The 27,016-nt window shown below is 45.1% G+C and overlaps 1 protein-coding gene across 10 annotated transcripts in view; it reads right to left on the reverse strand.

Annotated features, from left to right (window-relative positions):
- The window catches only part of MAD1L1 (mitotic arrest deficient 1 like 1), a 348,097-nt gene that overhangs the window by 65,342 nt on the left and 255,739 nt on the right, over positions 1 to 27,016 (reverse strand). For all 10 annotated transcript variants that reach the window (XM_064389851.1, XM_064389849.1, XM_064389850.1 and 7 more), the window contains one exon: positions 25,292 to 25,482. In XM_064389851.1, the coding sequence (XP_064245921.1) occupies positions 25,292 to 25,482 (191 nt within the window). The remainder of the gene's footprint in view (positions 1 to 25,291; positions 25,483 to 27,016) is intronic.

Here is a 27,016-nt window from a genome sequence, read left to right on the forward strand (position 1 = left end):
TGTACATGATGTTCTCACTGTGCTCACTGGGACCTGCAGACTCCATAATTAGGGCCAGATTCAAGCAGCACCAAGCACACTTGCAAAGATTTTCCTCAAACCCAAACTTTCCCACTCCTTCCCAGTGCTGTCCCTCCCTCCCTCCCACCAGAGCTCTGCAGGCTAAAGGAGATTACTGAAGGAAAAAGTGACATCTTTCCCTCCTCAGCACAGTGAGCCTGGCTGCCTCTCCATGGGCTGCAGCTCCCGAGCTCTCCTGGTCCTGCATCACCCAATCTCTTTGTAGCCTCTCTCCCCGTGGAGCTGAGACCCACAGTCCTTCCCAGGAACAACAATTCCCTCTTGCACAGCCATGTCAGCCTCTCTGCCCACCCTGCCTGACCCACAGAGCCCCAAACCTGAGCCTCACAGGGCCCAGCAGCTCCCATGGTGGAAGCCAGGACCTGTTGATTTCTGTGGTTTCATCTAAGTGTGAATTGATGAGCTACTTCAGGAAGCTAATATTAATTCCTGGAATAACGTGCAAGGGCTGCCTGGCTGATTACCCCTCATTCCTGTCTGCTTACAAACAATGATTACAGTCTAATCTCAGCACTCTTGGAGGAGCTGAGGAGAGTACCCTTCATCTACTGTAATTATGTTCCAGCTCCCTTGGAGCTCCCTTGGAGCCAGAGCTCTTATTCACTCCTAGCATTATCTGCAGTCTAATCTAGTTGGCTGGAATGGAGGTGAAAATTACTCCAAAGAGCTGTAGTAAGCTCTTGCTGTAGCTCCAAAACCAAGCTAAAGAAACCAGATTGTTTTGTGATGGTCTGACAAAGGCACAGGATGAAGGAGAGGTGGATCCAGCACATGGCCAAGTGAGTGTTTCTGGCACTGCCAACAGTTGACATTAATACAATTCAATCCTGTTTTTTGCAGAGATGTTCACCTGCTGTATTTCCTTCAGCCTCTCAGCAGGATGGAGACACAGCAGACATCTCTGCAAGCTCTTTGAAAAGAAAGCCTTTTCCTGTGGGACCTGGTCACACAATCTCCCCAGGCTGCTCCTCCACACTCCAGTGAGGCCTCACAAGGTGCTACAAGGCATTAAGTGTCAAAACATCACCAGCCTTTTGGATGTGATGGGAAGGTTTAGCTGCTTTCAGAAGTTTTGTTCTAAATATCAAAAGTCAGAAACAGTATATGCCTGATTTAATCCTGCAAAGGCTTCCAGGCAACTTCACTTGGCCTACAAACCAATTCTAGGTAACTGTGCAGGTCAACAACTTCTAAATCAATTTTCTGATTGTGTTGTTTTCTCCAGTATCTATAGATTAAATACAACAATAACATTATTCCCTGTGAGGGTGGGGAGGCCCTGGCACAGGCTGCCCACAGAAGATGTGGCTGCCCCTGGATCCCTGGAAATGTCCAAGGCCAGGATGGATGAGGCTTGGAAGAACCTGGTCTGGTGGAAGGTGTTCCTGCCCATGGCAGGGGTGTGGAACTGGATGGTCTGTAAGGTCCCTTCAACCCAAACCATTCTGTGACTATGAAATTATATTTAACTGTTTCCCTTCAACATAACTACACTCTAGAGCATCAACATTGCCTGCTGCTCTTGTTAAAAACACTCAGGGTTTTACAACACACCTCCTTGTGCAGACACAACTGAGACCCTCAGGCACAGAGAAGACCTCTCCCTGCAGGGCTGTGAAGAGGATCCTGTGCTGCTTTCCCTTGCAGGTGGGGATGGTTCAGGATGGTGGTAACTTGTACTGGCAAGCACAACAAGGGCTGTCCAGCAACCACAGCCTGCACTGGGCTGTCAGCACAGCTGAAACCCTGAGCACTGTCTTGTTCACTGCTGCTACAGGCACCTGTGGGATTGAACATGAAAGAAACTGCACATTTGCAGTTACATTTTGCCTTTGTCCACCCCTGTGAACAAAGCAAGGGAACGTGCTCCAATAATGCCTGAAGCACACGAGGTTTAACTGCAGCAATCTGGGAAGTGAGACATCTCTCCCCCCTGATCTCCCAGAAGGCAACCTGACACCTGGGCTGCCAAAGGTCCCGTGTTCTCAAGAAATGTTAAATCTAGTTTGGTTTTTTTTCTTAAATCTAGTAAGATGTTTCTCTGTCCTACAGTGCTGTCACTCTTTGCTGTGCTGCAATACAGTAAGGAGAACAGTGCCTAATGACTTCTATTTAAAACTGTTCATAAAAAAAATATTAGAAGCCCTTAGAAATTACCTGACTTTGGAAGCCAACATGGTACCTTAAGAGATGAAAACATGATAGCCCTGCACACTTGGACTTTCAAGGTGTTGTCTTCTACCCCAAGCAGTGCAGTGGAGCAAGGCATCCCCTCCTGCCCTACAACTGTTTATTTTAGATTTAAGTCATAACGAGAACGCCAGGAAAATAACAAAATGTCCCTGGATGCAGGGATCAAAATGAGTGCTGGCAGCATCACTGTTAAGTGCAGTTCCATTTAAATTACTCTCAGATGCCGGAGCATGCAGCTGCTTTGTAAAAACCTCTGGTAGCTGGTGGGGAAAGAAGATGGAGAAGCAAACAGGTCCTGAAGAGATGGGAAATACTGAAGAGATAGTAAAATGAGACAGCTTAGAAAACCAGCAGTCCAAACAAAACAGCATCATCCAAGATCTCAACAGGAGAAGGCTAATGGCTTGAGAAAGGAACTGAGGATCAGAGAAGGGGGAACAGAGGATTACCTATTCTGTTTAACCTCCTGAGATCTTAATCCTTATGTTCATCTCTAGAATTCAACAACATGCACAGAGGTTATGCTGAGACACATGATGGCATAGGAACATTGCCAGCCCCTGCACCAGAGAAACTCCAAGAATAAAACACACAGTGATTTAGACACATCACTGGTAGATGATAAACACTGGAATTATCAGAGAAATTAATAAGAAGATTGTTTAAATATTAGCTTAATTTAGCACAAAAGAGGAGATCTAGTGCAGCATTAACCTCAGACAGACCCTCTGAAAACACATCATGGGAGTTGTGTGCTCACTACACCCACTCACCAAAGTATCTCTAATGAATTTCCTCCTACCTGGTGTGTCAGATCTGGAGGGAACCCCTCGAGGTAACTTCCTTCCTTAGCCTTGCCTTCCACTTAATGCATAGACTGGGAGTTGTTTGGATTGCAAAAGGGAAGCCTTATTTTTCTTATTCTTCTTGGCAGAGAAGAAGTGACAAAGACAACCATCCATCACTGCTCTTCATGAGCATCACAGAGCCATAGTGCAAGGATCACACCTGATTTATCTTCTACACAGTCCAAACAAAAAGGGACCTCTGGTCTGCCTCCGCTCAAACATAATAAATTGAAACATTAAATGAAGCCTAGTTTCATTCTGCTTTTTGAAGTCAGCAAAGGGACATGCTGAAGGGAGTTCAGTCTTCCCCTGATGGATCCCACAGGTGACCCATGATGGGGACACATATTTACCTGCTGGCTGTCAAAGCCATCCTGTCACTTCTGCATTTAGCTATCCCTGTGACTTGGGAAGTTTGCTCAACTCACAAAATCATCTGCAAGCTCCCATACCACATCTCTTATCCTCAGAGGATCATGAATCATCAAGGCAGGATAATATTTGAGGATTTAAAAGTACTGAAATTGTTAATAAAAAATTAGCCTCTTACCAGCAGGAAAGAAAGGAGCAATACTGTAGCTTGACTCCAGGTTTTCAGAAACAATCCAAGAGACTATGAGGCCTTAAAAATTATTTATGTGTCAAATAAAACTAAACAAGAAATAATAAACCCCCAGGCAAAAATTATGCTAATAAATAAATAAAAACATTCCATTCCTATCTAGAAGAATCCCCTAAAATTCTTAAGGAAAAAAAAAAAAAGGAGAAAGAAACCCTGAGGATTACATTTAATTATTTGGATTTTCAAAGCCTCTGTGACAAAGTACCACCAAGAAGGCTGCAAGAAAACTCTGTGAGCAATGGAGCAAGGGATAAAGTGCTATTACAAATCCAGAAACTAACTGAACTAAATTAAAAAAGGAGGTATAACACATGATCAATATTCAACATAGTGAAAGATTACAGTGGCTGTTCCCCGAGGACCAGTTTTGTCTAACATATTCTTCAGCTATTTGCATAGGAGAGTGAGCTGAGATGTGGTGAGACTGCATATGACACCATTGGTTTGGGGGGCATTGAGCTGACCTTGGCTGCTCTGCCTCTTAGGAGCACTGAAACACTTCATCTTCACTGCAGGTTGTCTTGGGAGAGCTTCACTCGCTTTAGTTACAGAAAATATAAAAACACAGCTGTTTAGCAGTTAAGGAGAAACCTGAGAAAGCACAGAATAATGAAGATATTTACTCTTTTCTTGCAAGATGCTAGGGAAATGATACCCAGAGGAACAGAATGGCAATTTTAAAGAGATATAAAAAACCCTCTTTTCTCAAGTCCTGCATTGACCTCTGGAGCTCACTGTCACAAGCTCTCTTGCAGATCAAGAGTTCAGAGTCCAAAACTGAATTAGATACATTCAGAGCAATAGTGGTGAAACACATTTACCAAAGCTTATGAAAAACATCTTTTACAAAGACACCACAGTAGTTTCTTGGGCAGGTTTGCACCACTATGTGTTTTGAAATCTGAAAACAAACTATCTCTCTCTGTTTGAACGAGGGTGAAAAACCTCCCTCTCCCTTGCAAGCTATAAAAATTAACACTTCACTAGGAACTTGCACACCAGAACTGGAACACCTGGACAAGCTGGCAGAGCCATTGCTGTTCCCAAGTCACAGATGGGGAATGGGACAGAGTGAGGCACTCAGTGGCAGTGCTGGATTACAGTCAGGGAATCCCTGGATTTTTGGCTGTGGGCTCGCCAACAAGCTGCTGTATCTGCTGAGCAAACAAGCACAGAGAACCTCAGTGGGGAAGAAGAGGCTCTTCCTCAGCTGTTCTCAGCCCTTCACCCATCCCATCCCACCCCAGATCTGCACTGCAGAGGAGAACTCCCCAGGGAGCTGCTGCTGCATCAGCACCAGTGCTGGGAATGGATGGGATAACTACAGACACTGTAGGGGACAACTTCCCAGCCCAAACCCCATTCCCTCAGCTCCCTGCAGGGTGATTTCCATGCAGATCTTTCTGGCAGGCTCTGGAGGAGCAGCAGAGCTCTCATCCAGTTTGGCCAGGAGCTCCAGCAATGTCCCCTCTCATTTTCACGGCAGGTTGCACACCTGGGTGGGTCACTGAGGCTGAGCCTGGCTGCAGTTAGCTGGGAAGCAACTGTGCAGAGCAGGAGGTGAGGAAAGCTGCCCTTCATGGTTTCCTCTTCGGTGTCAAGCCAAGCCTGTGGCCAGCCACCAGCTCCATCCACAGTCCAACCCTTGCTTCCCTCCAGATGACCATATTTGCTGTCCAAATGTTCCTTTGACAGACACATGTCCTCCCCCTGAGCTGTGCATTCCAATGTCTGCACATACTCATGATTAAAAAAAAAAAGATAAAAGAAATTAGAAATTACTTTAAAACCTGTAATGGCTTGAGGAGTCTCAAGAGTGAGAGGGAGGAGGGAAGGGGGAACCTGGGTTAATAAAAGCTGTTAATTAGAGTCAAATTTGCTGCTTAATGTGTCAAGAACTAGTGAGTTACGAGTTAATCAACTGTCTCAATTCCTTGGGAGAGCAATAAAGCTGAAGCCTGAAAATGGAAGGACAAGGTCAGAGCCTTCAAAGGAGGTGTCTTTAAAATCACTGCATCCTAAGGTCCAAGCTGTGAGACACCAGGACTTGCCCTATCCTGAACATCCTGTTCTATCACCAACCATCAGCATTCCAAGCCTTCCACAGTACAGTCATCCTTGCTTTTTACCTTTTTATCTGCTTTACTTGGGACTTTATCACATGGGACAAAAGGCACAGAAAAGATTGGTAACTCAGAGAACCCTTCATTTTTTGTTTCTGCTGTTCCCTTTAAAGGACACTGCAAAAGCTCAAAGCAAAAGGCAGAAGAACAAACATGGAGAAGTTGTAGAGTATCCATCAAACCCCGAGTTCACAATCCAGTGTTCCTTGTGCAAGACCTATCAACATCTCCCTACACCATGCAGTCAAAGGAGTTGGCACAGCAGGAACTGCCTTATAGAATAAATTAATAAAAACATCAGAGAAAAAAGAGTGAATAAAGCTTGTCAAGAAATGAAGGGTTTGGAGATGGAGCATTTCCCACATTTTAATGCATCTGGGAGACAGAAGGAAAATGATGGGTGATTTACTTTTGCCATTGAACTATGGAAAGATTTAATCTATTTTTACTCCAATTTACTCTTTGCAAGTCTAGCCTAGATGGAGTACATCCTTCTTCCCTGCACCACTGTCATTGCTAGAGAAGAAAAGCTGCAGAAACTGTGGGACCTCTGCCATCACCCAAGAGCTTTCCCAGTGAGGGGGGGTGCAAAGGCAGCTAGAAGATAAATATTTATAGCAGAGGATTCCACCAGACTTCCAAACTTCTGCTATAACAGAAGGCATGAAAAACTTCTATTTTTTTTTGATTGAGACAGTCAGTTATGCACCTCCCAGCCAGGCACACACCCAGCTCCAAGGAAGCTGTTAATTCATGGATATCATTCATCACTGGGCATTGCTCAGCGTGGGCACCACAGTGGATCTCAATCTCCTGCTCTTGCCACCACATCTCCCTCTCTCTTCTCTTCCCTGCATAGCTGCTGCTGGAAGTTTTCAAAGAAAAATGCTTTTCTTGTGGTTTCTTCTCATGCTTTGTAACCTCTACTTGGTTTAGGAGGCAAATGTGCTACCTAACTGTTGTGGAGACAACATGATTCCCAAAGGTTGGGACTTGGCACAGAAAGGGAGAAGAGCAGATGTTCATAAATTTCATTGCAAAATGTAATTACCCATGGTTTTGGGCACTACATACAACATATTCTAATAAAGGTAAAACAACAGGAATTGCCCTCTGTGTCCTTGTGGGCATCTTGGGTGCTTCTCCAGATCTTACCTGTATTGTCCATACTGCAACATTTCAGCAAAGCAAGCAGCAGCCTTCTGAAATGTGGGGAGCACGGAGGATTACTTCACATACAGCCAAATAATCTTTTTAGCACTAATTTTCTTGTTCTCTACAACATCCAGGTCCTGAGGGAAAGCAGAGCCCAAAGCTAGCACTGGATGAAAAGATTAGTTGCTTCTGCATTAAGATGCTTGTAATGATTCAGCAACTTCAAGCCATCTTTCTACCAACAAGGAGTCTTTGTGCTTCTTCTATAATCTGATAGCTCAAAGTGACAAATAAAAGAATTTGACAGAAGTCATTACCACCTACAAAGCTGTTGTACATTTGTGAGTACAAATGGGTCAATTGTTCCCCAAACTTGCAGCTTTATTCAGCTGGGGGAATAATCCCATCCTCCTTTCCAAAAAGAAATCTACAGTTCTGCCTTCCCTAACAAGGAATTCACCTGAAGCGTCAGCAGCAGAGCAAAGGCAGTGCCACACACTGCTCTAGGTGTGGTGGTTGCTTCCCAAAGAGCAAGTGAAGTGCACTGAGGACTCTGCCATCGTGACAGTGCCCAGCTATCTCCCATCTCACACCCTTTTCAGGCTCCTTTAAAAGGAGGCACAATAAACTCCAGGAGCAATCAATCCTCTGCTTTTGTTGAAAACTGTTGCTGCACAGAGCAAAATAAACTACAGAAAATCTCAGCAAACAATTCAGGGTCTGAAATTCTTCTAACAATTAGTAGAGAGCCTTTGTGTACCTCCTTCCACAGCTGCCTAGTGCAGGGGGAAGTGGAGAGGGTCACAACCTTAATTCTGGACACAAATTGGCTGCTGGTTCTTCACTGCTGAAACGGGGAGAGGAGGTTACAGTCACAGAGTAATGAGGGAGATTACACTGCAATCAGGGAACAGAGATGGGAGCTGGAGAGATGTGCTGAAGGCAGGGAAAACATCCCCTAAATTAAACCCCTATTGTTCACCTCATCTCTGCCTTGGTGGATAACCCACAAAACTCTGAGCTCCTGCCAGGAGCCTGTGTGAATAATTCCAGGGCATTTTTCCTACCTGTTGCTAACATAACTGTCTGTGAGCACAAGAGCTTTACACCTCTTTGAGCCATACATATGGGAAGGTAAATTTTCTGTAATCCCTGGGAATATCCTCTTCTTTTCCCTTTTCACAGTAAAATCTATACTGCTGTTTTTCAGGATGAAGGGGTGCAAGTTGCACTGCAGAACAATCACGAGTGCAGTACTTGACTCCTCAGCACCCTGTGCATCATTAGGGTAAGGTTATTAACAGGATTATGGGGGCCTGAGGGAAACTAGCTTTCATCCCTCTGGAGGATGATGTGTGAAACAAGGAAGGCAAATGCAAATTTGCAGAGGAACCATGCTTCATTCAAGAGGTGAATTTATGTTTCCTTCCCCTGAGACACTGTGCAGATCCTCACACCTGAAGATAGCCCCATGGTAGCAAAACCCTCTCCTGAAGACAAAGAACAAGAATTCCACAAAGATGTCAAGACTAGAATCATCAGTGGACATCTGACTCAAATTCTGTGTTGGCACCTGCGCTACAAAAATATGAGCACAGACACAGCAACAACTGGCAACTGTAGCCCTCAACATTTTGGGAAACAGAATTTGGGAAATACTGCACAGGAACTGATGCAATGTGCTTTGAGATCTTCCTTCAGAAGCCTTGGTGTCAGACTGTGATGGCATCCTATATCCAGTGTGCTGTGATGCTAAATATAGCCATGCCCACTGAGAACAGCTTCCAGTCCTATCTTTGAAACTGCTATGGATATCAGCTCTTCCTTCATCTCATTAACACTGCTGTAAAGTGCCTGGCACAAATCTACATCAAATGAATATAATTACAGGGGAAAATACATTGCATTAACTTGTATGTCTGGGTTACCCTTGCTTTTTCTGTCTTGCTGCTGTACACAATTTTGTTTCTCTTTTTCTTCACAATTCATCTTCTTTGTCCTTCTTTTCTTTCAACCTTTCACCTACTCCTTATTTCAAGCACAAGTTGATTGCTTTCCTTTTTTTTTCCAAGTTTGATTGATTTATTCTGCACTTATGTAAAGTATTTTATACAAGGCATATAAACTGTAGAACTCCCTGCAGAACAACACAAGCACTGCTACCCATGTAGGTAAGGAGGAAAAAAAGTAAAGTTAACAAAATGCTAAATTAAGTAAGAATCTCTTACATCACACTTTAAAGCCTGCCAAATCTGACTCTTCAGATGTACTGCAACAGCAATTTTCTAAGACACAGGTCCTTTGCAGGTAACATCTTTAGTGTCAGACAGAAAAAGAAATAGAGGTTCTTCCAGCTGCTCCAGCAGGGACTAGGGAATGATGTAACCTTTCAAACAACCAGGCTGCAAGTTGTCAGGAGGTCACTACTGCGTGGCCCCAAAACAATGCCATTCCCCTTGCCTGCTATAAAACAGAAAGGCAAGGAAGATGAGGGGAGGTATTTACTTTTCATATCTCATCTGAAACACCTGCAGGACTTCAGGCGAGTGATCTCTGCTGAAATTCATTGTATTGCTCCATCCATCCTCGCTTAATTCATCTCATGAAATTCTTAAATGGTACCCAGGCTACAGGCTGGCTCTCTACTGAGATGGGAATTACATCCCTAATTACAAGATATGGTACTGCCCTAATAATAAGTACTGTGCTCAAGAAGTCCCCACCCAGGGGAATGAGCCTTGACCTCTTTTAACAAAGACTGCAAAACAGTTGATAAGGACATTAAAGCAAGTGCCTGCTCCAGAAACCAGGCGTTTGCTTCCTGCAAGTGCTCCAGGGCTGGCTGCAGAAATAAGCTTTGAGCACTTCTCTCCAGTCTGAGCTGTGATGGTTGTCTGTCCCCCAGCTCAAACACAGACTGGGTAATAAACATGCAGAGGTGTAGAAGAGGAGCTAGAAAGGCAGAGTTTTACCTCCACATATTCACTTGTTTCACCCCACAGTCTCCAAACAGCAACAGGACAAGCTCAGCTCGACAGGTCCATTCCAGGCACTGCTGGAGAAATTAATCTGAATGTTCATGCATTTTCAGAATGAACCCTCACAACCCCTGGAGATGATGGGCTCCTCTACAAAACGCCCAAAGAACTGGGCCTTGCTACCCTGTCATTATTGCTCCCTGCATTTCTTTACAAACATCACCTCTTGCCCTAAGAGCTCTCCCACCTCACACTGCAGCAATCTCAAACTGGGGCCAGGTTTTCCTCTCCAGCACAGATTTGTAGCATTTAACAGCAAACCTTCAATTACCACAGTGCATGACCGTAAAACTTGCTCAACTGGAAATGTTCACTTATTTCTAACCTTGCCTCCAGTTGTCTTCTTTCTTTTGCCCCCGAAGCCATCTCAAACAGTATTCTCCTGGAACCTCTGTGCAGCCTGCCTAGCACAAACCTAAACCATAAGTCAAAATGATTTAAATGATATGGAAATACATATCCCTCCTTCAACACCAAACTGGGAATGTGGCTCCTAATGGGGACATCACTACACATTACTCATAAGGCCAAGACATGTGGCATTTCCCAGGGAACATGCACATTCTCCTTTTTATGCTGGATGACTTATAAGCAGCCATCAGTCTTTCCCTTTTGGGGCTGTGCCTTCCATATGCACAATTTGAGTCCTTAAAGTGAACCCCTCGATGCAGATTCCACCTGCCTCAGAGAAGAAAAAGAAAATAATACCAAAAAAAAAAAAAGTCTTGGAAATATATAGCAACAAGAAACTGGCAGGACAAACTCACACTCCCACTGTGCCAAATTGCAAGTTTAGTAATTCTGTTTTCTTCCCGCTGAGTGGAAGGTGTCATTAGCTGCTGTATTTAGAGCCACAGAAAAGGTTCTTGGAGCAATCCCCAGCCTTCCTCTGAACCAGGTGGCTGCTGACCACAGGAGCTCTCTGCAGCTGGGGACCTTCACCTTCATCTGCCTGCAGTCACCACTTCCATTTGAATGGAAAGGAAATAAACAGGGCAAGTGGCACTGCATGAAGAGAAACCCTCAGGCCAGGCTGTCCTCCTCGGGGCTGGAATTCATCCTTGCACCACCACTAAAGCCCCTGATCTGCATGAAACACTCTGGGGGGCTTTTAACTCAAGAATTGCTTTCCTTCTGGGAGAGGATTTCTCCTCTAGGCTGGTCTCTGTGGAGCACCCAATGAACCAAATCCTCATTTTTAAAGATTACTACAACAATTCAAAGAATCATCCTCTTACTGTGAGAGCCTTGGAAAGGGAGCACAAAGGCTTTGAAAATGCCCTGCAATCATGCAATGTGCACCTGGGCTGGACTCTTGTTTGCTGGCAACATTCCTACAAGCTTTTGAGAATGTCAGCCCAGCAGACCACGAGGAGAAATGTGCCCATCCACTGCTGGAGGTTTTAACTGGCACTGCTGTGTGATGGAGGAGGAATGGCAGAGTGTGGATGTGATGGCTCCATGGCATTTCAGATAAATAAAGATACAAATCCATAAGCATAGGGGGTCTCCATGATGCCTGCAATGAGGAGGGAAGGGAATTGTGAGGAACTGCCCCTTTGGTGTGGGGCTGGGAGCACCCTGTGGCTTCCAGAACTGTTTGGGATGGGGGAAGTGAAGACCACCTGCACTGACAGAGAATTGTGCAAACATTCATTATTTATAAGATAGCTGTCCAGAGGCAAATTGCCTGGAATCCATTAAAGGGAGAAATCCCAGCTCCCTCTGGCAGTTGCCTGGCACAGGCCTTTTCCACTGGCAGAAAAGGGAGAGGAAAAAAATCACTTTCATTTCTAATTAATCTTCTGGTATATAATACTTTTAATTAGAAGGGGAAAAAAAATCCTGTGTGCTCTTTGAGAGTGGAAGGAAGGAGCCAAAAGCAAAGCAGAAAGCTCTGGCATCTCAGCTGTAGTTAAGACCTTTTCTTTAAACCTGAGGAGCAGGTGAGCTCCAGCTCCTTTTCTCCTCATGATGTGACCAGAGCCCCCCAAGGCTTCAGGGGCTGCTCTGGAGATGAGGAGTAGGACCCTGTGTGTACAGAGTTGGCCATCTACCCCAGAAAAGAAAATCCAGGTGAAAGAGAAGCACTAGAAAAATGCCTTGGACAGAAATGAAGAAGACTCTGTTGGACACAGCATGGGCAAGAAAGGAGAAAGGCCCAGGGAGAAAGAAATACAGTAAGAATTCATTATCTCCTCAAATTAATAACCCCCAAAAAACACTCCTTCCCCAACCCCAAATTTCCTATCCCTTCTTTTCCTAATGTCTCTCTTCCCTGCATTCATTATTAATGCCACTGGGGGTACAGATTTGCACTTCAGTTTCTGAAAAATTAATTCAATGATTAAAATTTCAGTTTCTGAGTAATGAAAGCAGCTCAGGCAAGCTGGAGATGCCCCTTTGCAGTCTGAAGGCCTTTGGTGTGCTGCCCACTTACCCCCTGCACGACCAGCCTCCCTGTAGACCTGGCTCAAGGGGGAAAATATGGTAGGAAAACATGGGTTTAAACTCATTAAGTTCTGTTTTTGTGGAGAAGCCATTTCAGTTTAACACCCTACCAATTCTGTATTCACTGCAGAGAGTGAATCCCAGGTTCTTCCAAAGCTCAAGTCCTCATGGCTTTCCACATGACCCCTCGAGTAAGGGAAAATGTCCAAAGAATGTAAATATTAATCAATGCTGTACATCTATCACTCACTGACAGGCTGATTGCAGGCTCACAGACTTTTGGTGTGGCTAATGAAATTTTCTGTGACACTGTGCTTAAAATGAAAGAATAGCAGAGAAGGGTTTTCAGAGAAAGACATCATCTCAAGTCACAAAAAATATCTATTTTCTCATCTGTTCCCACACTATCAGCAAGAAGAGCAAGACTCAAGGAACCTGTTAACTGGTGAGGAAAGGGCAGGTGACACAGCACCCGCCCCTGGATGGCCATTTCCCCTCATTCCAGAAAAACAGAGACTCCCACAGCACATTCAGTGTCAGCTGAAGGAAGGTCCTTTCCCAGCCTGCAGCAGAGCTACCCTTCCCACCAGCTCCATGTCAGAGCAAAAAGTGGGCAAAAGACCTGCATAATTCTCCACCCTCGACTCCCAGCACTGTTATTTTTATTTATTTTAAAATAAATGTGAGAGGGATGTCAGAGCTCTGAGCAGCACAGGGAGGCAAGGAGCTCAGATTCTTCTCCAGACTGAGATTAGAGGACAAGGAAGGGCTGGATTTAAACTTATACATCCCAATTTCATTCCTAAGGTGCTAAAAATAGCAAAACACAACAAATATACACAAAACCCTCTTTCCTTTTCAATGGCATTTTGCTTCAAGGCTTAGTTGGATTTTTACTCCATGGAATAAAGATAGCTAAAGTGAACAGAGTCCTTGGGGAGCAAAACCTTGGGAGTGTGGTGGAATCTCAGGGCAGCACTGGCAGGATATTCCCCATCAGCCAAAGCAGCACTGCTTGTGCTGCCATCATGGGGAAAAGAAATGGACAAAGAGGAACAGGAAGCTCTGCCAAAATCCTCCATGGGCAGGAAAATAGCAAAGCTGTGAAGCTGAGATCTGATTTTCTCTGAAGCAACAGGATTAGTGACAGCCCACATTGCACTTCACTGGGGTCAGGATAACTGAAGGAACACTGAGCGCTGACTCAAAGCCAACTCTTGGATTCAGACTCTGTGTGGCTGCCCCTGAAATATTTTATCAAATTTCTAAGACTCTACTGAATTGTGAATTTTGGGGGAAAAACCAAATGTCTTTGGTAGCTCCAGAAGAACGGATGCTGTGTTTATCACCTGCACAGTGCTACCAGGAACAAAAAGCAACACACAGAAACCTATTTTTCACCACATTTGCTGCAACTTTGCTGGGGAAATGTGCAGAGCACTGGCTGCTTGGAAAACTTGCTGCTTTTCTTCCTCAAATGCAGATTTGTGGAAATTTCCAAATATGTGGCCTTTTATTTGCTGTTCAACTCCTGAAGTTATTCTGAGCTGAGCCTTTAGCACTCAGCCCTGTATGTACAGGGCAGACAGAGAGTCAGGACATGCAGGATGAGCTCCCTCACAGGCTTTCATGTGCCAGCCTTCCCACCTCAGGACAGGTTCATTCATCTTGCTCTTAAGAGTCCAGGTGGTTTACTGAACCTGCAGCTATTAAATTTTCCCTTTTGAAGAGGCTCCTGAGCAGGATCCACCCCAACCCCAACGTTAATGTGTTGGGGGCACAGCCCCAGTGCTCTGTGCAGAGCGAAGAGGAAATGGAAATGCTGGAACAAGCACTTTGGCACAGCTTCTTGGCTGGGCTAAAGGTTTATTCCTGGGATGCTGCTTTCCTGCAGACTAAGGAAAATTAAATTTAGCACTTTGCAAATAAATAGGTTAGGGCTGAAAGGACACTATTTAGGAATTTACTGCACACAGCAGCCTCAGAGATTATAGATCCATCACCGTCTATTACCTTGCTAGTTACTGCTTCCACTCTGTCTATCTTCCCTACTTACAGAGTGGTCCTTTCATCAGGTCTTTTTCTGTTCCAACTTGAAACTGTCATCACTCTAATGGAATTATATGAAGAAAAACAACTTTAGGCTGCAGTGACTGCCAAAAAGCCAAGGACAACTCCTGTGCTTCCCCAGGACAACGCGGTGAGATTCCTGCCTGACTGACATGCACAGATGTCTGACACCCTCCTGAGCTGCACAGCAAGGGACAGCTGTTTACACACGTGTCCAAAACCTCTGGGCCTCCCTGAAATTGTCAGCTGGGCCTTTTCAACTCCCACACACACAGGAGGCTTCACAGGGACTGGCAAGCTGAGAGCTGATGTCAACCCTTGCTGCAGACTCATCATCGCTACATGGCACGTGGCAGTCACCAACGGCACCAACACAATCACAAACCCCACCTTGTGCTGCTCTCCACTCCCTACTTCAGAGAAAAATCATCTGCAGACAGCTCCCTCTCCAGGGGCAGATGCATCCCGGAAATGCAAAGTGACAGCCAGCACATGGAACACTCCCCAGAGCCTTCCATTAAGGCAGACAAACCCTTCGCTTAAAGATTTAAATTTATGACAGCTCCCCAGAACATGGCTGAGATAGATCTACTGCTATCAGCTACCTGCTTTAGCTGAAACAGATTAGGGACAAATTAAAATTTTCAAGCCTGAGTTTGATATATTCCATCCAAGATACAGGTAGACTGGTTTGTTTTCTTCTGGAAGCAAAAGATGCCATCAGAAGATAATCTTGGGAGTTACTAAAGCTGGAGGTCATCCTCAGCTCTCAAATTCCCTGCTTCCCCCATGATGCGATTTAGCTACAAATCCTTGTAAGACAGATTTGACATAAAATACTGTTTGGAACTTTTTTCTCAAAGGACATTCTCATGCAACTGGCAAAATAGAAAATACATTAGATACAAAGGCCTAAAACAAAGTTACCTGCTCAAAGCACTGACACTCACATGGGGCAGCAGGAATGGTTTTTATGTGGAGTCACAATGATTCATGGACTTGCCTATTTGAAGCAAATGTAAGCAGAGGAGAGAGGTTTTTCTACCATTTCCATGAATGTGAATGAAGACAGTTGATACATTATCAAATCCTTAATATTATCCTTAATATTAAATTATTAGAGCTGTATCCATGTGAAGTATTAATTCCTTAAGCATACAGCATGTAAGGAGCTGAGCTGTAAGTTTTGTTGCTCTGTAGTGTCAGGTAGAAATCCACCAGAATCCCAGCAGTCAGCCCTTGCACAAAGCTCTCCAGGAGGATTTTCAGGGCACTGCTGCATTCTGTCACTGCCCTGTGGACACAGCAATATTAATGGATTGACACTGCACCACTGATGGGACGTGCTGTGATCTGGAGAGCCCCTGTGGCACATCATGCTGAAGGCTCCCTGATGCTGTGAAGTGCCTCAGACTCTCAGGAAATGCCACAGCTGGATGCCTGATATGCTTCCAGCCCTCTCCAGCAGTAACTGACCCCAGTGGTAGGATGCCTTGGAGCAAAGTAGAAGGTACACTCACAGTAGTTATTTTTGCTTTTCTATAAGTGGTTTAAAAAAAAAATGACCCCTGTTTAGATGAGGGTCTTGGGAAAACCCAAACACAGTTCAGACTGGGATCCCATGAAGGAGAGCTGCCTACAAAGCTCTTATCTTAAGCTGGCAAGCCAGTTTGAGAGAAAGCACATTAACTGGTTTATGCTGTGCCAACTTCATGGTTAAGAACCATGTAAGAATTGAGCTTTTAGATTGTGAAGTGTGGAAGAAATACAAGGATGATGGAGGGATTGCATGGCTGTGAGATGCTGGCTCCTGTCTCTCTCCTGTGGCTGCCAAAGGGCACCTGTGACCATGACACCCCATTCCCTGCTTCTCACTAGTCCCTCAATCCACCCTTCCCCTCACCTGCCAAACGTGGTGAGAAAGAGCCAACCACCTCATCACCCAAACTGAATTCAGGCTGAAATCTTTCAGCTGAAATCCTACATAAAGGCATAACAGAAGCATTTATATTCACAACAAATAAAGGAGAAGACCTTTATATGAGCCCAGACACACCTTTCAGATGAAGGCAATAGGTGTTCCAGGGCCACTCCAGCATGAGAACCTTTTGCTGTGTTTCCATACTTGCAAACAATTTTTATATACACACACATCCTCTTCCCTCCCTGAAGGTTAGAAAATCTTCTGCCCCAGTCAAGCTATAACTCCCAAAAGAAGAGAGAAGTCCTAATTATATTTGTATTTAAACAATGTGCTGCTTACTCAAGACAGAAGAGAGGCAGTGACAGCCACCCACTTTTGGTGCCTTTGTGGAGGCTGAGCTGTGCTGCCATGGCCTGGGCTCTCACATGCTGGTGGGTGGATGTCACCAGCTGCACCTTAGAACTGTTTCCTGGAACTAACTGCTTTTCCTAGAGGTCTTCTCACAAACCTGTTCCTGGAACATACAGGGAAAAGGTGAAGGAGTGGTACAAAAGCCATCCTGAAGTCCCTTTGCAATGCTCTCACTGCATGCCCTCTGCAGCACCAACCACCCCTCACAGCCAGCTGAAGAGAGGCTTCAGGGTGTTCCTGTGGAATCACAAGTGGAGGAAAGGTCCACAGGGATTGCTGAAGTACCTGACAGCATTTGTCACACAGGGATAGCACAGAAGATGATGATGCTGTGGCAGTCTTGCTCTGGCTCTGCCTTTGGAGCAGATCAACATCTGCACAGAGCCCAGAAGGTGCCCAAGGCACAAGAGCTGACCTATCCCCTCCTCGTGTCCAAGGACAGCAAACAGAGACTGTGGAGCAGCCAGGGAAGACAGCTGAGATGCAGGGTACCCAGAAACTCCAGGCTTTTCCCCTAAAGAGGATAAAAACCTCCAGCAATTTCCAGTCCTTTTCATGTGCAGCTTTGAACAGAGCCATATGCAAGCGACCAGGGGGTTGTGGCTGGCTGACACGGCTCTACAAGTTCTGCAAAATCACAAGAGAGCAGCCAAGGACAGACAGTAACAAGCGTGCATCAAAAGCTGCTTTGCAAAACACCCATTTCATGTGTGCTGCAGCGAGGCTTGGTATTCCCCCATCGCCCAGGCTCCAAGGCACTGCCTTTTCCTTAAAGAATGCTGATCACACAACCTGTAAGTAGAACATCTTTTGAAACTACCAGAGCCTCAAATAAATAAATAAATGAAATTGTTTGAAGACAGAGCACCAGTGGTGCCCCAAGCCCCCAGCCCCCTCAGGATGCACCGTGTGCCTGAGGGACAATTGCCTGCATCCACTGCTGAGCAAGAAAAAGCCATCTGCCCTGGCTACATCTCCAACCCTCCACACGCAGCTTCCCCACCACAGAAAAGCTTCTCACACCCCTGAGTCCCCAAATTGCAATATCCTGCAGCCAGGTGAGAGGGACAGAGAAAACCAGGAGTTTGACTGACCTAGAGCAGAGCCACGTGGTGATTTAGCGGCAGAGATGGGAACGGGAATCCAGGGAGGTTTTGCTTATGTCCCCTCTGCTTGATCCCTTTTTTAACACTGTCTTCATCTCACACTGTGTAAACACATCCCTGCCAGCCCACACAGTCCTTTGTAAGCTGTTCAAACACAGCAGCAGGCAGACAGACATCCTCCTCTCCTGAGACCTGACACGGCACAGCCAGTGACAGGAACAGTGACAAGAATGAGTCTTCCTCAGCAAATTCCAACCATGGGTGCTGGGGACGTGGTGGGGGGCAGAGAACAGGGAGAGGGTTCATTACAGCAGGTAAGGCAGCCAGGACCTGCTCTGCTCACCAGCACTGCCACCTCTGTGCTGTGCAGGGCTGCCTGGCTCTGCCCATGACACAAGGATGGAGTCACAGGCTGCTGTTTGGGGCACTGGCACAACCTGCCCCATGTCCACCCCATGTCCTTCCAGGGCCACACACATTGCCACACCAGCCTGGATGCTCTGGTTTAATTAAATTCTTATCAGTGATTTGTGCTCCTTGATGGTGCATGTGACTCACCCCAGAAAGCACAGGCTGTGCCTGTTTCATTAATAAGAGATATTTAAATGAAGGGGATTTGTATGGAGATAAATTGCAAACTTATTAAAAAATAGGTGTATTCCAGTAGTTTTGTTACTTATTGTTATTGCAGAATCATAGAATCATTTAAGATGGAAAAGACCTTTATGATCATGGAGTCCAACTGTAAATCTAATGCTGCCAAGGCCACCAGAAGCCCAGGAAAGATGGTGAGGGCCTTCAGCCGGGATGGCTGATGCTTGTCACAACCTGGATGAGGCCATCAGCAGTTCTGACAGTGATGGGGGCTGAAGTCAGGTGAAGAATTTGGGTGGATAAGTCAAAAGCTGCCTTCTTTCAGTGCCCTCCTTCTTTGCCAAAGGAAGTGCAGAAAGGCAGAGCTCATGCCAGCACAAGGAGGGTGCTGTGGGGAGGGAAACCTGGGAATGCCTCAGTGGCACTGCTGTGTCCTTGGGGAATGAAGGAGCAAAGAGAAGCAGAAGTGCAAAAGCAACCTGGTGGTCAGCAGCTGCGAAACAAATGGAATTGCAGAGACAGCCTGAAGCTCAGATGGCATCTGAGAGCCAAATTCATGTTTCTTGTCCCAAACCAGGCCTGCTTTGTGACAGGTTTTGTATCTGCCCCACCAGATAACACAGCAGTCACTCCAACACAGAGGATGCACCCACAAGCAAGACAAATCTCTGACCTTTCAGAAAGCCTCACCCATCCCATTCTCCTGCTAGTCAGGAAAGACTCTGTCTCTGGAATAATGCTCCAATATCACCAACATTAATTACCAATATCACCAACATTAATTACCTCCATGCCTGGGTCTACCTTGGCAGACTCACAGGCAGGGCAGGAAGGGGAGCAGTGGTACACTGAAATGGGTGCTGTGCAGACTGGCAGGTAACAGGGGAGGGTATTCCCAGCCCAAAGGTGCTCTGTGCTCCCCACCAGCACTGTCCATCTATTCTCACAACAGTCCAGTGACAATGGCAGGAGCATCATCCACCTTGTACAGGTGGGGGAGAGAGGCAAAGAACATTCCCTCTGTTAGGTGGAAGAAGGCTTCAGCCCAGCCTTCAGCCTTTGCTCAGAAATTTTTCAGTCAAAAGGAAAACCTTCTGTTAGATTTTTCCAGTATACTCGAGATGACTGCCTTCATTAAAAACAAAGACAGAAAAAGCCCTAATGTGCACTAGGGAATAGGCAGTTGTTCAAGGAAGCATATGCATTAAGAGAGAAACTGTGTAAGGAAGAAAAAAAAAGCACGAAGAAGAGCAATTTGAAGACAGTAGCAAGAATTAAAGCTACGTCCTAACACAACACAGGCTGCTACAATATATGAAAGAAAATTACATGTGGGAAGGTTAAACACAGGATTTGATGCTGTAACACCACAGACTGCTCAGCAGCCTTTTTAGAGGCTGCTGATTAGTGCAACCCAGGATGGGTGCTTGCTGACCCTTCCAGGAATCCCAGCAATCACCCAGCAGGAAGGCACCATGCAATGATGGCTGGAGCTGAGCTGAAATCAAGCCTCCAACAACCACACAAAACAAAACGTGAAAATGAAATAACTTGCAATTAACAAGAACGAGGAGTTAAGAGAGGCCTACAGTCCCTAATCAATCTCTTGCTGCCTGGCCTGCTCCACGGATGAGCCCCATTGTTAGTTTTGATTGTGTGTGCAGGAGTGTGAAGCGGCGCTGGAAGAATAGCTCTCCATCAAAACTGTGATTTCCTTCTCCCCTCGAGACTCATCAAGGGTGAAGAGGAGGAGAGGGGAGAAGATAGAGATACAAAAAGAAACAAACAGCTAGAACAGGCTTCTCCAAGACACTCTGCTAGGTTCGAGGAGGCATAACTGAAACTGCAGGTATGCAAAGAGTGTAGACTCAAGAATCACAGCTCCCATCAGTGCTGTCAGCTTCAAGATGAAACAAGAGCACTCAGGAGAATAAAAGTAATCCCTGCATTAACAATCCTGCTTATTCTGAGCTGTACATCATTCACCAGCGTGCCCTGGCCAGACTGGTACTCAGACTGTGCTGGAATCTCAGCAGACCAGACTCTGCACATTTAAACACATAAGTTTTGCCTCCCCCTTTCAGCCAGCAGTTTGTCAGCATCACTTTGTTTGAAAAACAGCCTCCAAGTTCTTTCTTGTTCAATCCAGCCTCATTTCCCTCCTGAAGAAAAGAGAATTATTGCATCTTGTGCACACTGCTGCCCTGCTGTGTTTTACACACCTGGTCCATACAGAAGCAAGAGGACAGCGAGGTGCCCAAGCCATGGGGCAAGCTAAGGAGGACTGGGCAGTTCAATGCAGTGTCTGTCCTTCCACCACACCCTTCTTCCATTCAAAGGAAAGAAATATCCCATATCATTTTTACACCCTCATGCTCAGCCTCTGCACCCACAGTGATCTACATCAGAAGCAACTGATAACTTCTCAGGTGGCCCTGAAGTTTGATAGTTACCGTTCCCCTCACAGATCTGCAAACTAATTCTGTATTTAACTCCTTAAAGAAGTGTGCAAAGACAGTCTGTGCACACCAGCTTTTCACAGCTTTTTATTTTATCATGTTGTAGAAAAGCTGTGGATTTTACTGGATTTTATGACTGTATTACCAATCCAACAGGACACCAACAAAGGTGTTGCTGCGTAGCAAGGAGTGCCAGCCCTGGAGCAGGCCACATTCTCAAGCCATGTCAAGATGCTTCTGGTTTTGTTTGCTGTCTGGTATCTTGGGTATTCTCTCCCAAGGAATACAGCCTATCAACCTGGGGATGCTCTTCAATGAACTACTGCTGGTGTTGGAGTTTTCGTTTGATAATTTTGACAGAAAATAACAACCCGGCTGAGACCTGGAAGCAGAGAGAATTCTGTGCTCTGCAAGACTAAGCAGTGAGGATATAGAAAATATCTGTCTAAAGGCAGCCTTGTGGCCAGGATTATTTATGAGCTCAGACACACACCACTGTCACACTGGAAAGAGTTTGTCTGTTTTAACCTCCTTCCCAGCCAATTTAGACCCAAGTAATTTAGGCATGAATTATCAAGAAATCTGAGCACTCCTTTTTAAGAAAGTAGAGGAATCTGACCCCAGAAAGACTGCAAACATTGACAATTACACAGGATCAGACTGATGACCTGTTCAGCCCAGGATCTCTTCAAAGTGACCAGCCCCCCATTCATGCTGCAGCACTGGAAACAGTTTACCTGAAGCATTGAGCATAATCAAGAACAGATTGCTCCCTCTTCCTCACTCAAGTCTTGATTCCCATTTCCAGAGGATGGACTTGGATGTTGCCAAGTACAGAAGCAGCAAAATCATTTGTATACCCAAGCCAAAAATAAAGCAGCATGAAGGGGAATTCTCTTCCTAATCTCTATAGTAAAGAGTTGCCTTTACACCTCCAAGCAGAGAGATCTGCATGTCCCTACTTTGGGTAAATGTACATATTTAATGTAAAACTATATATTATTATTTGTCCACAAAGATATATTTGCATTTTAGAAAAGGGGGTGGCCTCCTGCTCTCAGTAGTTCCTTGAAGCCATAGGGTCTATCAAATAAAAGGATTTCTACTCCTTTTCTTTTAAACTGATTGACTTCAAATGCTTTGGCTGGGACTGTGTCCTTAGGCACACAAAAAGAAAAAAGCCTGCGATTTAATTTCTTTCCACTGTTTGTTCATTTGTACAAGTGTCTCCAAATCATCTCCTCTTCAAATTTGACCAGTCTTTCTGTTTACTGAAGACTTTCTTTGTCTGAAACAATTGTCAATGCCTTTCTAAAGACCTCATTTCCTTACTCCCATTCAGGACCCAGCCAGAGACAAGGATAAACAGCACAATGTACTCCTGGCCAGGCAATGACAGCCTGATTTGCTATCTCCTCATTCCGAGCTGGATAAGCTGATCCAGAGGCTCCCCAGCAATGTTTATTTGTTTTAACAGACATCTTTAATGGCTTGTTACAAAGGGAGTTGAGGCAGTTCCTGGATATCTGATGGGTGGGCTGGTCCAGACACAGCAGTGAAGCATCACACGGAACACAAAGTCTGTGCTGTGGCTGGACACATCTAATGGAGCAGCAACAGGAATGGAATACGAAACTGTCAAGTGCCCCAGGAGCTACAGTGCATTACAGCCCACAAAAAAAATCATCAGAATCTAAACTCCTGGTGAGGAATCTGTAACAGCCTTTCCACAGTGTTTAATTGAAACAATAAAAAGGAGCAAACAAACGGGAGCGAGCTGTGAGGCCTGAGATGTGCCTTTGTGCCCACGAACTCACAGAGGGGCTGAAAATCACCGGGACATCCTTCAAGCTGATGAGCTCATCTGTTGCACTGATAGGGATCACCAATAAATACTGCTATGGTTTCATTGGAACTCAGTGCTCATTTATAGATGCAGTCATTAACATTCTCAGCACAGCACTGTGATTAACCCTTTCACTGGAGCTGTAATCCCAATTAAAGCAAACTGCTGGACACATACAGCAGGTAGATAATAAGCTCCACTATAGTAACAGCACACCTTGGCCAGGAAAACCAACATCTTTCATCTTCATTTAGCTTTGAAGGGGTTACATTGCAGGAGCTCCTATTGCATCCCTCACTTAAATGCCACCAGCAGTGCTACTGAAATATGCTTTTAAAGTTTACAGCCAAACTACAGAAGCTTGTAAAGTGCCAAGGGACTTCTCTTGTTTAATTATATAGACCCTGTTCCATAAACTGCTTGAATAGAATAAATACAAATAGCTTCCATGCTTTGTGACCTCTCTGGGTTAATGAAATGCACACAAACACCCACAGTCTGCTATGGCTCAGAAATTCCACAGCATGAACACACAACCCTGCTGGAAGCTATAGTCAGGATTCAAGCCTTCATACATACATGAGAACCAGCTGCCTGGACTCAGCAAGGAAATAATTTCTTGTTTATATTCTACTACTATTCAAAGCTGCAGCCAGTGAGAATTGTCTGCAATTTCCTTAACAGGGAGAAGGAGTCTGAAGGTTTTAAATTCATGTTGAAGTTAACAAATCTGCTCCTCTTGTCCAGAGAGGTGGTGAGGTAAGAGAGGCTGAGGAATTCCAAGAATCAATAAATGACCCACACTTGGCTCTATGATATGTGAGATCTTCTTTACCTGGTGACACTCACTTCCATCTGTGGACATATAAATTTTTTATATTGCCATTTCACCAAGGAGTTTCCTTCTACCAGTGGCAAGCTCCTGAGCTTCCAGCCAGTTCTTGTTCATGTGGCCAGCATAAAATTTTCTCACATTTTCTGAACTTTCTCCAAGCATGCCATCTCTCCTGTGATGCAAAAAACCCTGCAACTTGTACTGTCCGGCCATGGCATCCAACAGGCATCTCCAGGAGGCTGCTGGAGTTTCATTCATTGAACATTTAACCCCACAGGTGTGAGCACAGGTCTCTGGAGGTGTTAGAGCAGCACTGCACCATCTCAACAGAGAACTATTTTCAAGTTTCAATGGCAGCACCTTAAAATCAACAGAATTATTCTCTTCCCTGGGCACTGAGCTTCTTTTGTGGCTGCCATGTGCCTCAGGTAATCCAGAATTCTCCTAAGGCCAAGCAATATGACTGTTTTGGGGATATTTTCCTAGTTTTACTGAAGATCCTAGGTGCTGTCTTATGCACAGCCTCACCTGCTTTATTTGTTGGGTTTTATTTGTTTTACTTTTTTTTTTACCTGAGGCACTAAAGTTACAGAACAGGAAAACACTTGTCCCATTATGTGCAGAAACAATCTGGCAACCATCCACATGTGGCACACAGCTGTAGGTCTGCAGAAACAGAACTTCCCCACTTCCTGCTTGTAGAGTTCCCTCCTGTACTGAACACCTCCAAAACCCTTCTTGAAGGAGATTTGCCCTAGGGAGGATCAGTGGGAGGCAGGTATGATTTTAATGCTGTTGTGTTAGCCATGGAGAAGAAGAAAGTTTTCCCACTGACCTGTAAACTTGGGCTGTTGGCACTTGAACCAATCTAAAGACAGGACTTAACATCTTGGTGACTTCTAATGTCACACCTCAGCTCTCTAATGCATCAGCTCAGAAGGTAACACAGCAGGAAACCAGCCCCTGTATCAAGCCACAAGCTCCCAGCCCACCCAGCCAGACCAGTAGAGCACCCGACAGACAGAAGACAGAATGTTATTGCTGCTCATCTGTGCCGTTCACATAAATGGCACTTCACACACACCAGGATGAGTTGCTGCTCAAAAGGGATTCCAATTTACATAAAGACAAGATGATGACACGCAGACAAGCTTGAGGATGGTAAAAAAAACATAGGGACATATATCTCATAGTGAAGTAATGATGAGCCTTGATGGTTACATAAGGTTTTATTACTGCGGCATGTAACTGATAATATAAAAAGGTGAAGTGCCAGGCCAGATGCCTGAGGTATTATGCATAAAGAGTCTCTTCTCTTTACTCCAGACTTTGATATATAAGTGGGAGACCAGATGTCAAACCTCCTACTTTTTAACAGAAGAAAGGATCTTTACTTCCCTCACAAGCAACACTCTTCCAGGTAACAGGGGGCAGTGATTCTCCAGTCTAATCAGTGAGAAAGAGCAAATACACCCTGGCACGTTGAAAACCATGAACCCAAAGAATGAGGTGCAGCCAGGGGTGCACAGACCTACCTTGAAAAGCAGGCAGTCCCCCTGGTGCTCGGCGTAGATGGAGCTGAGCCTGTACTGGTTCTCGGTGGTGATGTCGATCTGGTAGCCCGTGAGTGTGTAGCACACCTTGCGGAACTCCTGGATCTTGGTCTGGAAAACTTCTTTCAGGCGTTGGTTTTTCAGTTCTGCACTTTCCACTTGCTTCTTCAGCTCTGGGTAAGGGAAGAAAACGAGTACTTTCTTATATGTCACCAGCACAGAGCCCTTGTGCTGTACGTACAGTGCTAGCCAAACTGAGTGAATTGAAAAGGTTAATTAAAAAGTGAATTAAGCAGGCAAAAACAAGCAAGCTGAATGCCTCTCCTCCTGGCTCCAGCAGATTAAAAGATAGTAAACTGGGGAGTAAGGAAAACAGACATGTCTTGGTGGGTTGGATTTTTCTTTTGCTCAGCCAGTCTTTTAACAACACAGTACAAAAATTCAAAAGTATAGCATCCATTTTCCCACATGCACTCGTCTTGTTTTCTACATAGAACCCAAGAGAAGGGTGTTCCTCTACAGAAAGCAATAAAGTGGAAAAATGGTCCAAAATACGCCTCCATATGGCTGCATCAGGAGGAAGCTGCCTACAAGGGAAATCTCCTCCAATGAAGGAGATTTGAGGAAAGTGCCCTGATCTCAAATTGACACACTGCTTAGGGATCCCTCAAGGTTTGGGAAGGGGCTTTTATTGTGATAAAAAGCCTGGAGAGCACCTCTGCTTCTTTGCATTTGCTACCTTAACTGGACTAGTCCCTATCAGAGAGGTCCTGGGAGACTGCCTGCCACTCACCTTGTGTTTTATTGCTACAAAGGGAGCTGCCAGTACTGTGAATCCTTCAAGAGGATACACAACAATTACCATGAATCTTTCACCCAAGGTGCCTTCTGAGTAATTAAACCTCGATTTATCATCCCATTAATTACAGAGATTGGCTTTACTTTAATATACACTAGAGATGTCTCCCAAGTCAGCCTGCTTTATCAACATTACAGTCCAGGGTTAGGAAAAATCCTGACTCTTTCTAACAGCAAATAAATAGACTTCCTCAGTCGAATACCTCTTTGTCATTCTGAGGTTTAGGGCTTTGTGCTGTGATCAGAGCCATAATTGCAGCATTTGCAGCCCATATGTCTTTAGTTTAGCTACTTCGGGTCCAGCAGCAGGACAGCAGGAACTTCAGAGCAAGGTGACTGCTGGAATATGAGGAATGTTTTTGGCTGGGTTTATAGAGCCCATACTAAAACATTATCGCTTCCCAAGTGAGCTGGAAATTTTTTTGCTTGAGTACTTGGTGGAAAGTGTTTCCATTGGCCTCCCAGGCACAGTGCAGGAGGATGTAGGATGGAAACTGCAAGGCCATGGACTTGCCATGACATTCACCTCTGAGCAGCTGCGGGCACACCAGGAGAGAGCCAGTCACCTCTCATCTCCTGTACTGCTTTGGGTAGGCACTGTGGGTGGAACAAAAGGATAATTCAATGTGTTACGGTAAAGTGCCTTAAATGCCACTGAGAATGCCCCTGCTCAGAAGTATTTTGGCCTTAATCCAACTCAGTTTAATCCCCAGGCAAGGACAGGAACTCTTTAATGGTTAAAGACAACTATATGTCCCTTTATTTCTGAGTGAGAGCATCCACTCAGGGAGAGTTAACCCTGGCCAGCTCCTTACCTTCAGCTAATCCAGCTCCATCTTCCTGAGCAGC

The sequence above is a fragment of the Passer domesticus genome, chromosome 15, assembly GCF_036417665.1.
Source record: "Passer domesticus isolate bPasDom1 chromosome 15, bPasDom1.hap1, whole genome shotgun sequence".
NCBI classification, from domain to species: Eukaryota; Metazoa; Chordata; class Aves; order Passeriformes; family Passeridae; genus Passer; species Passer domesticus.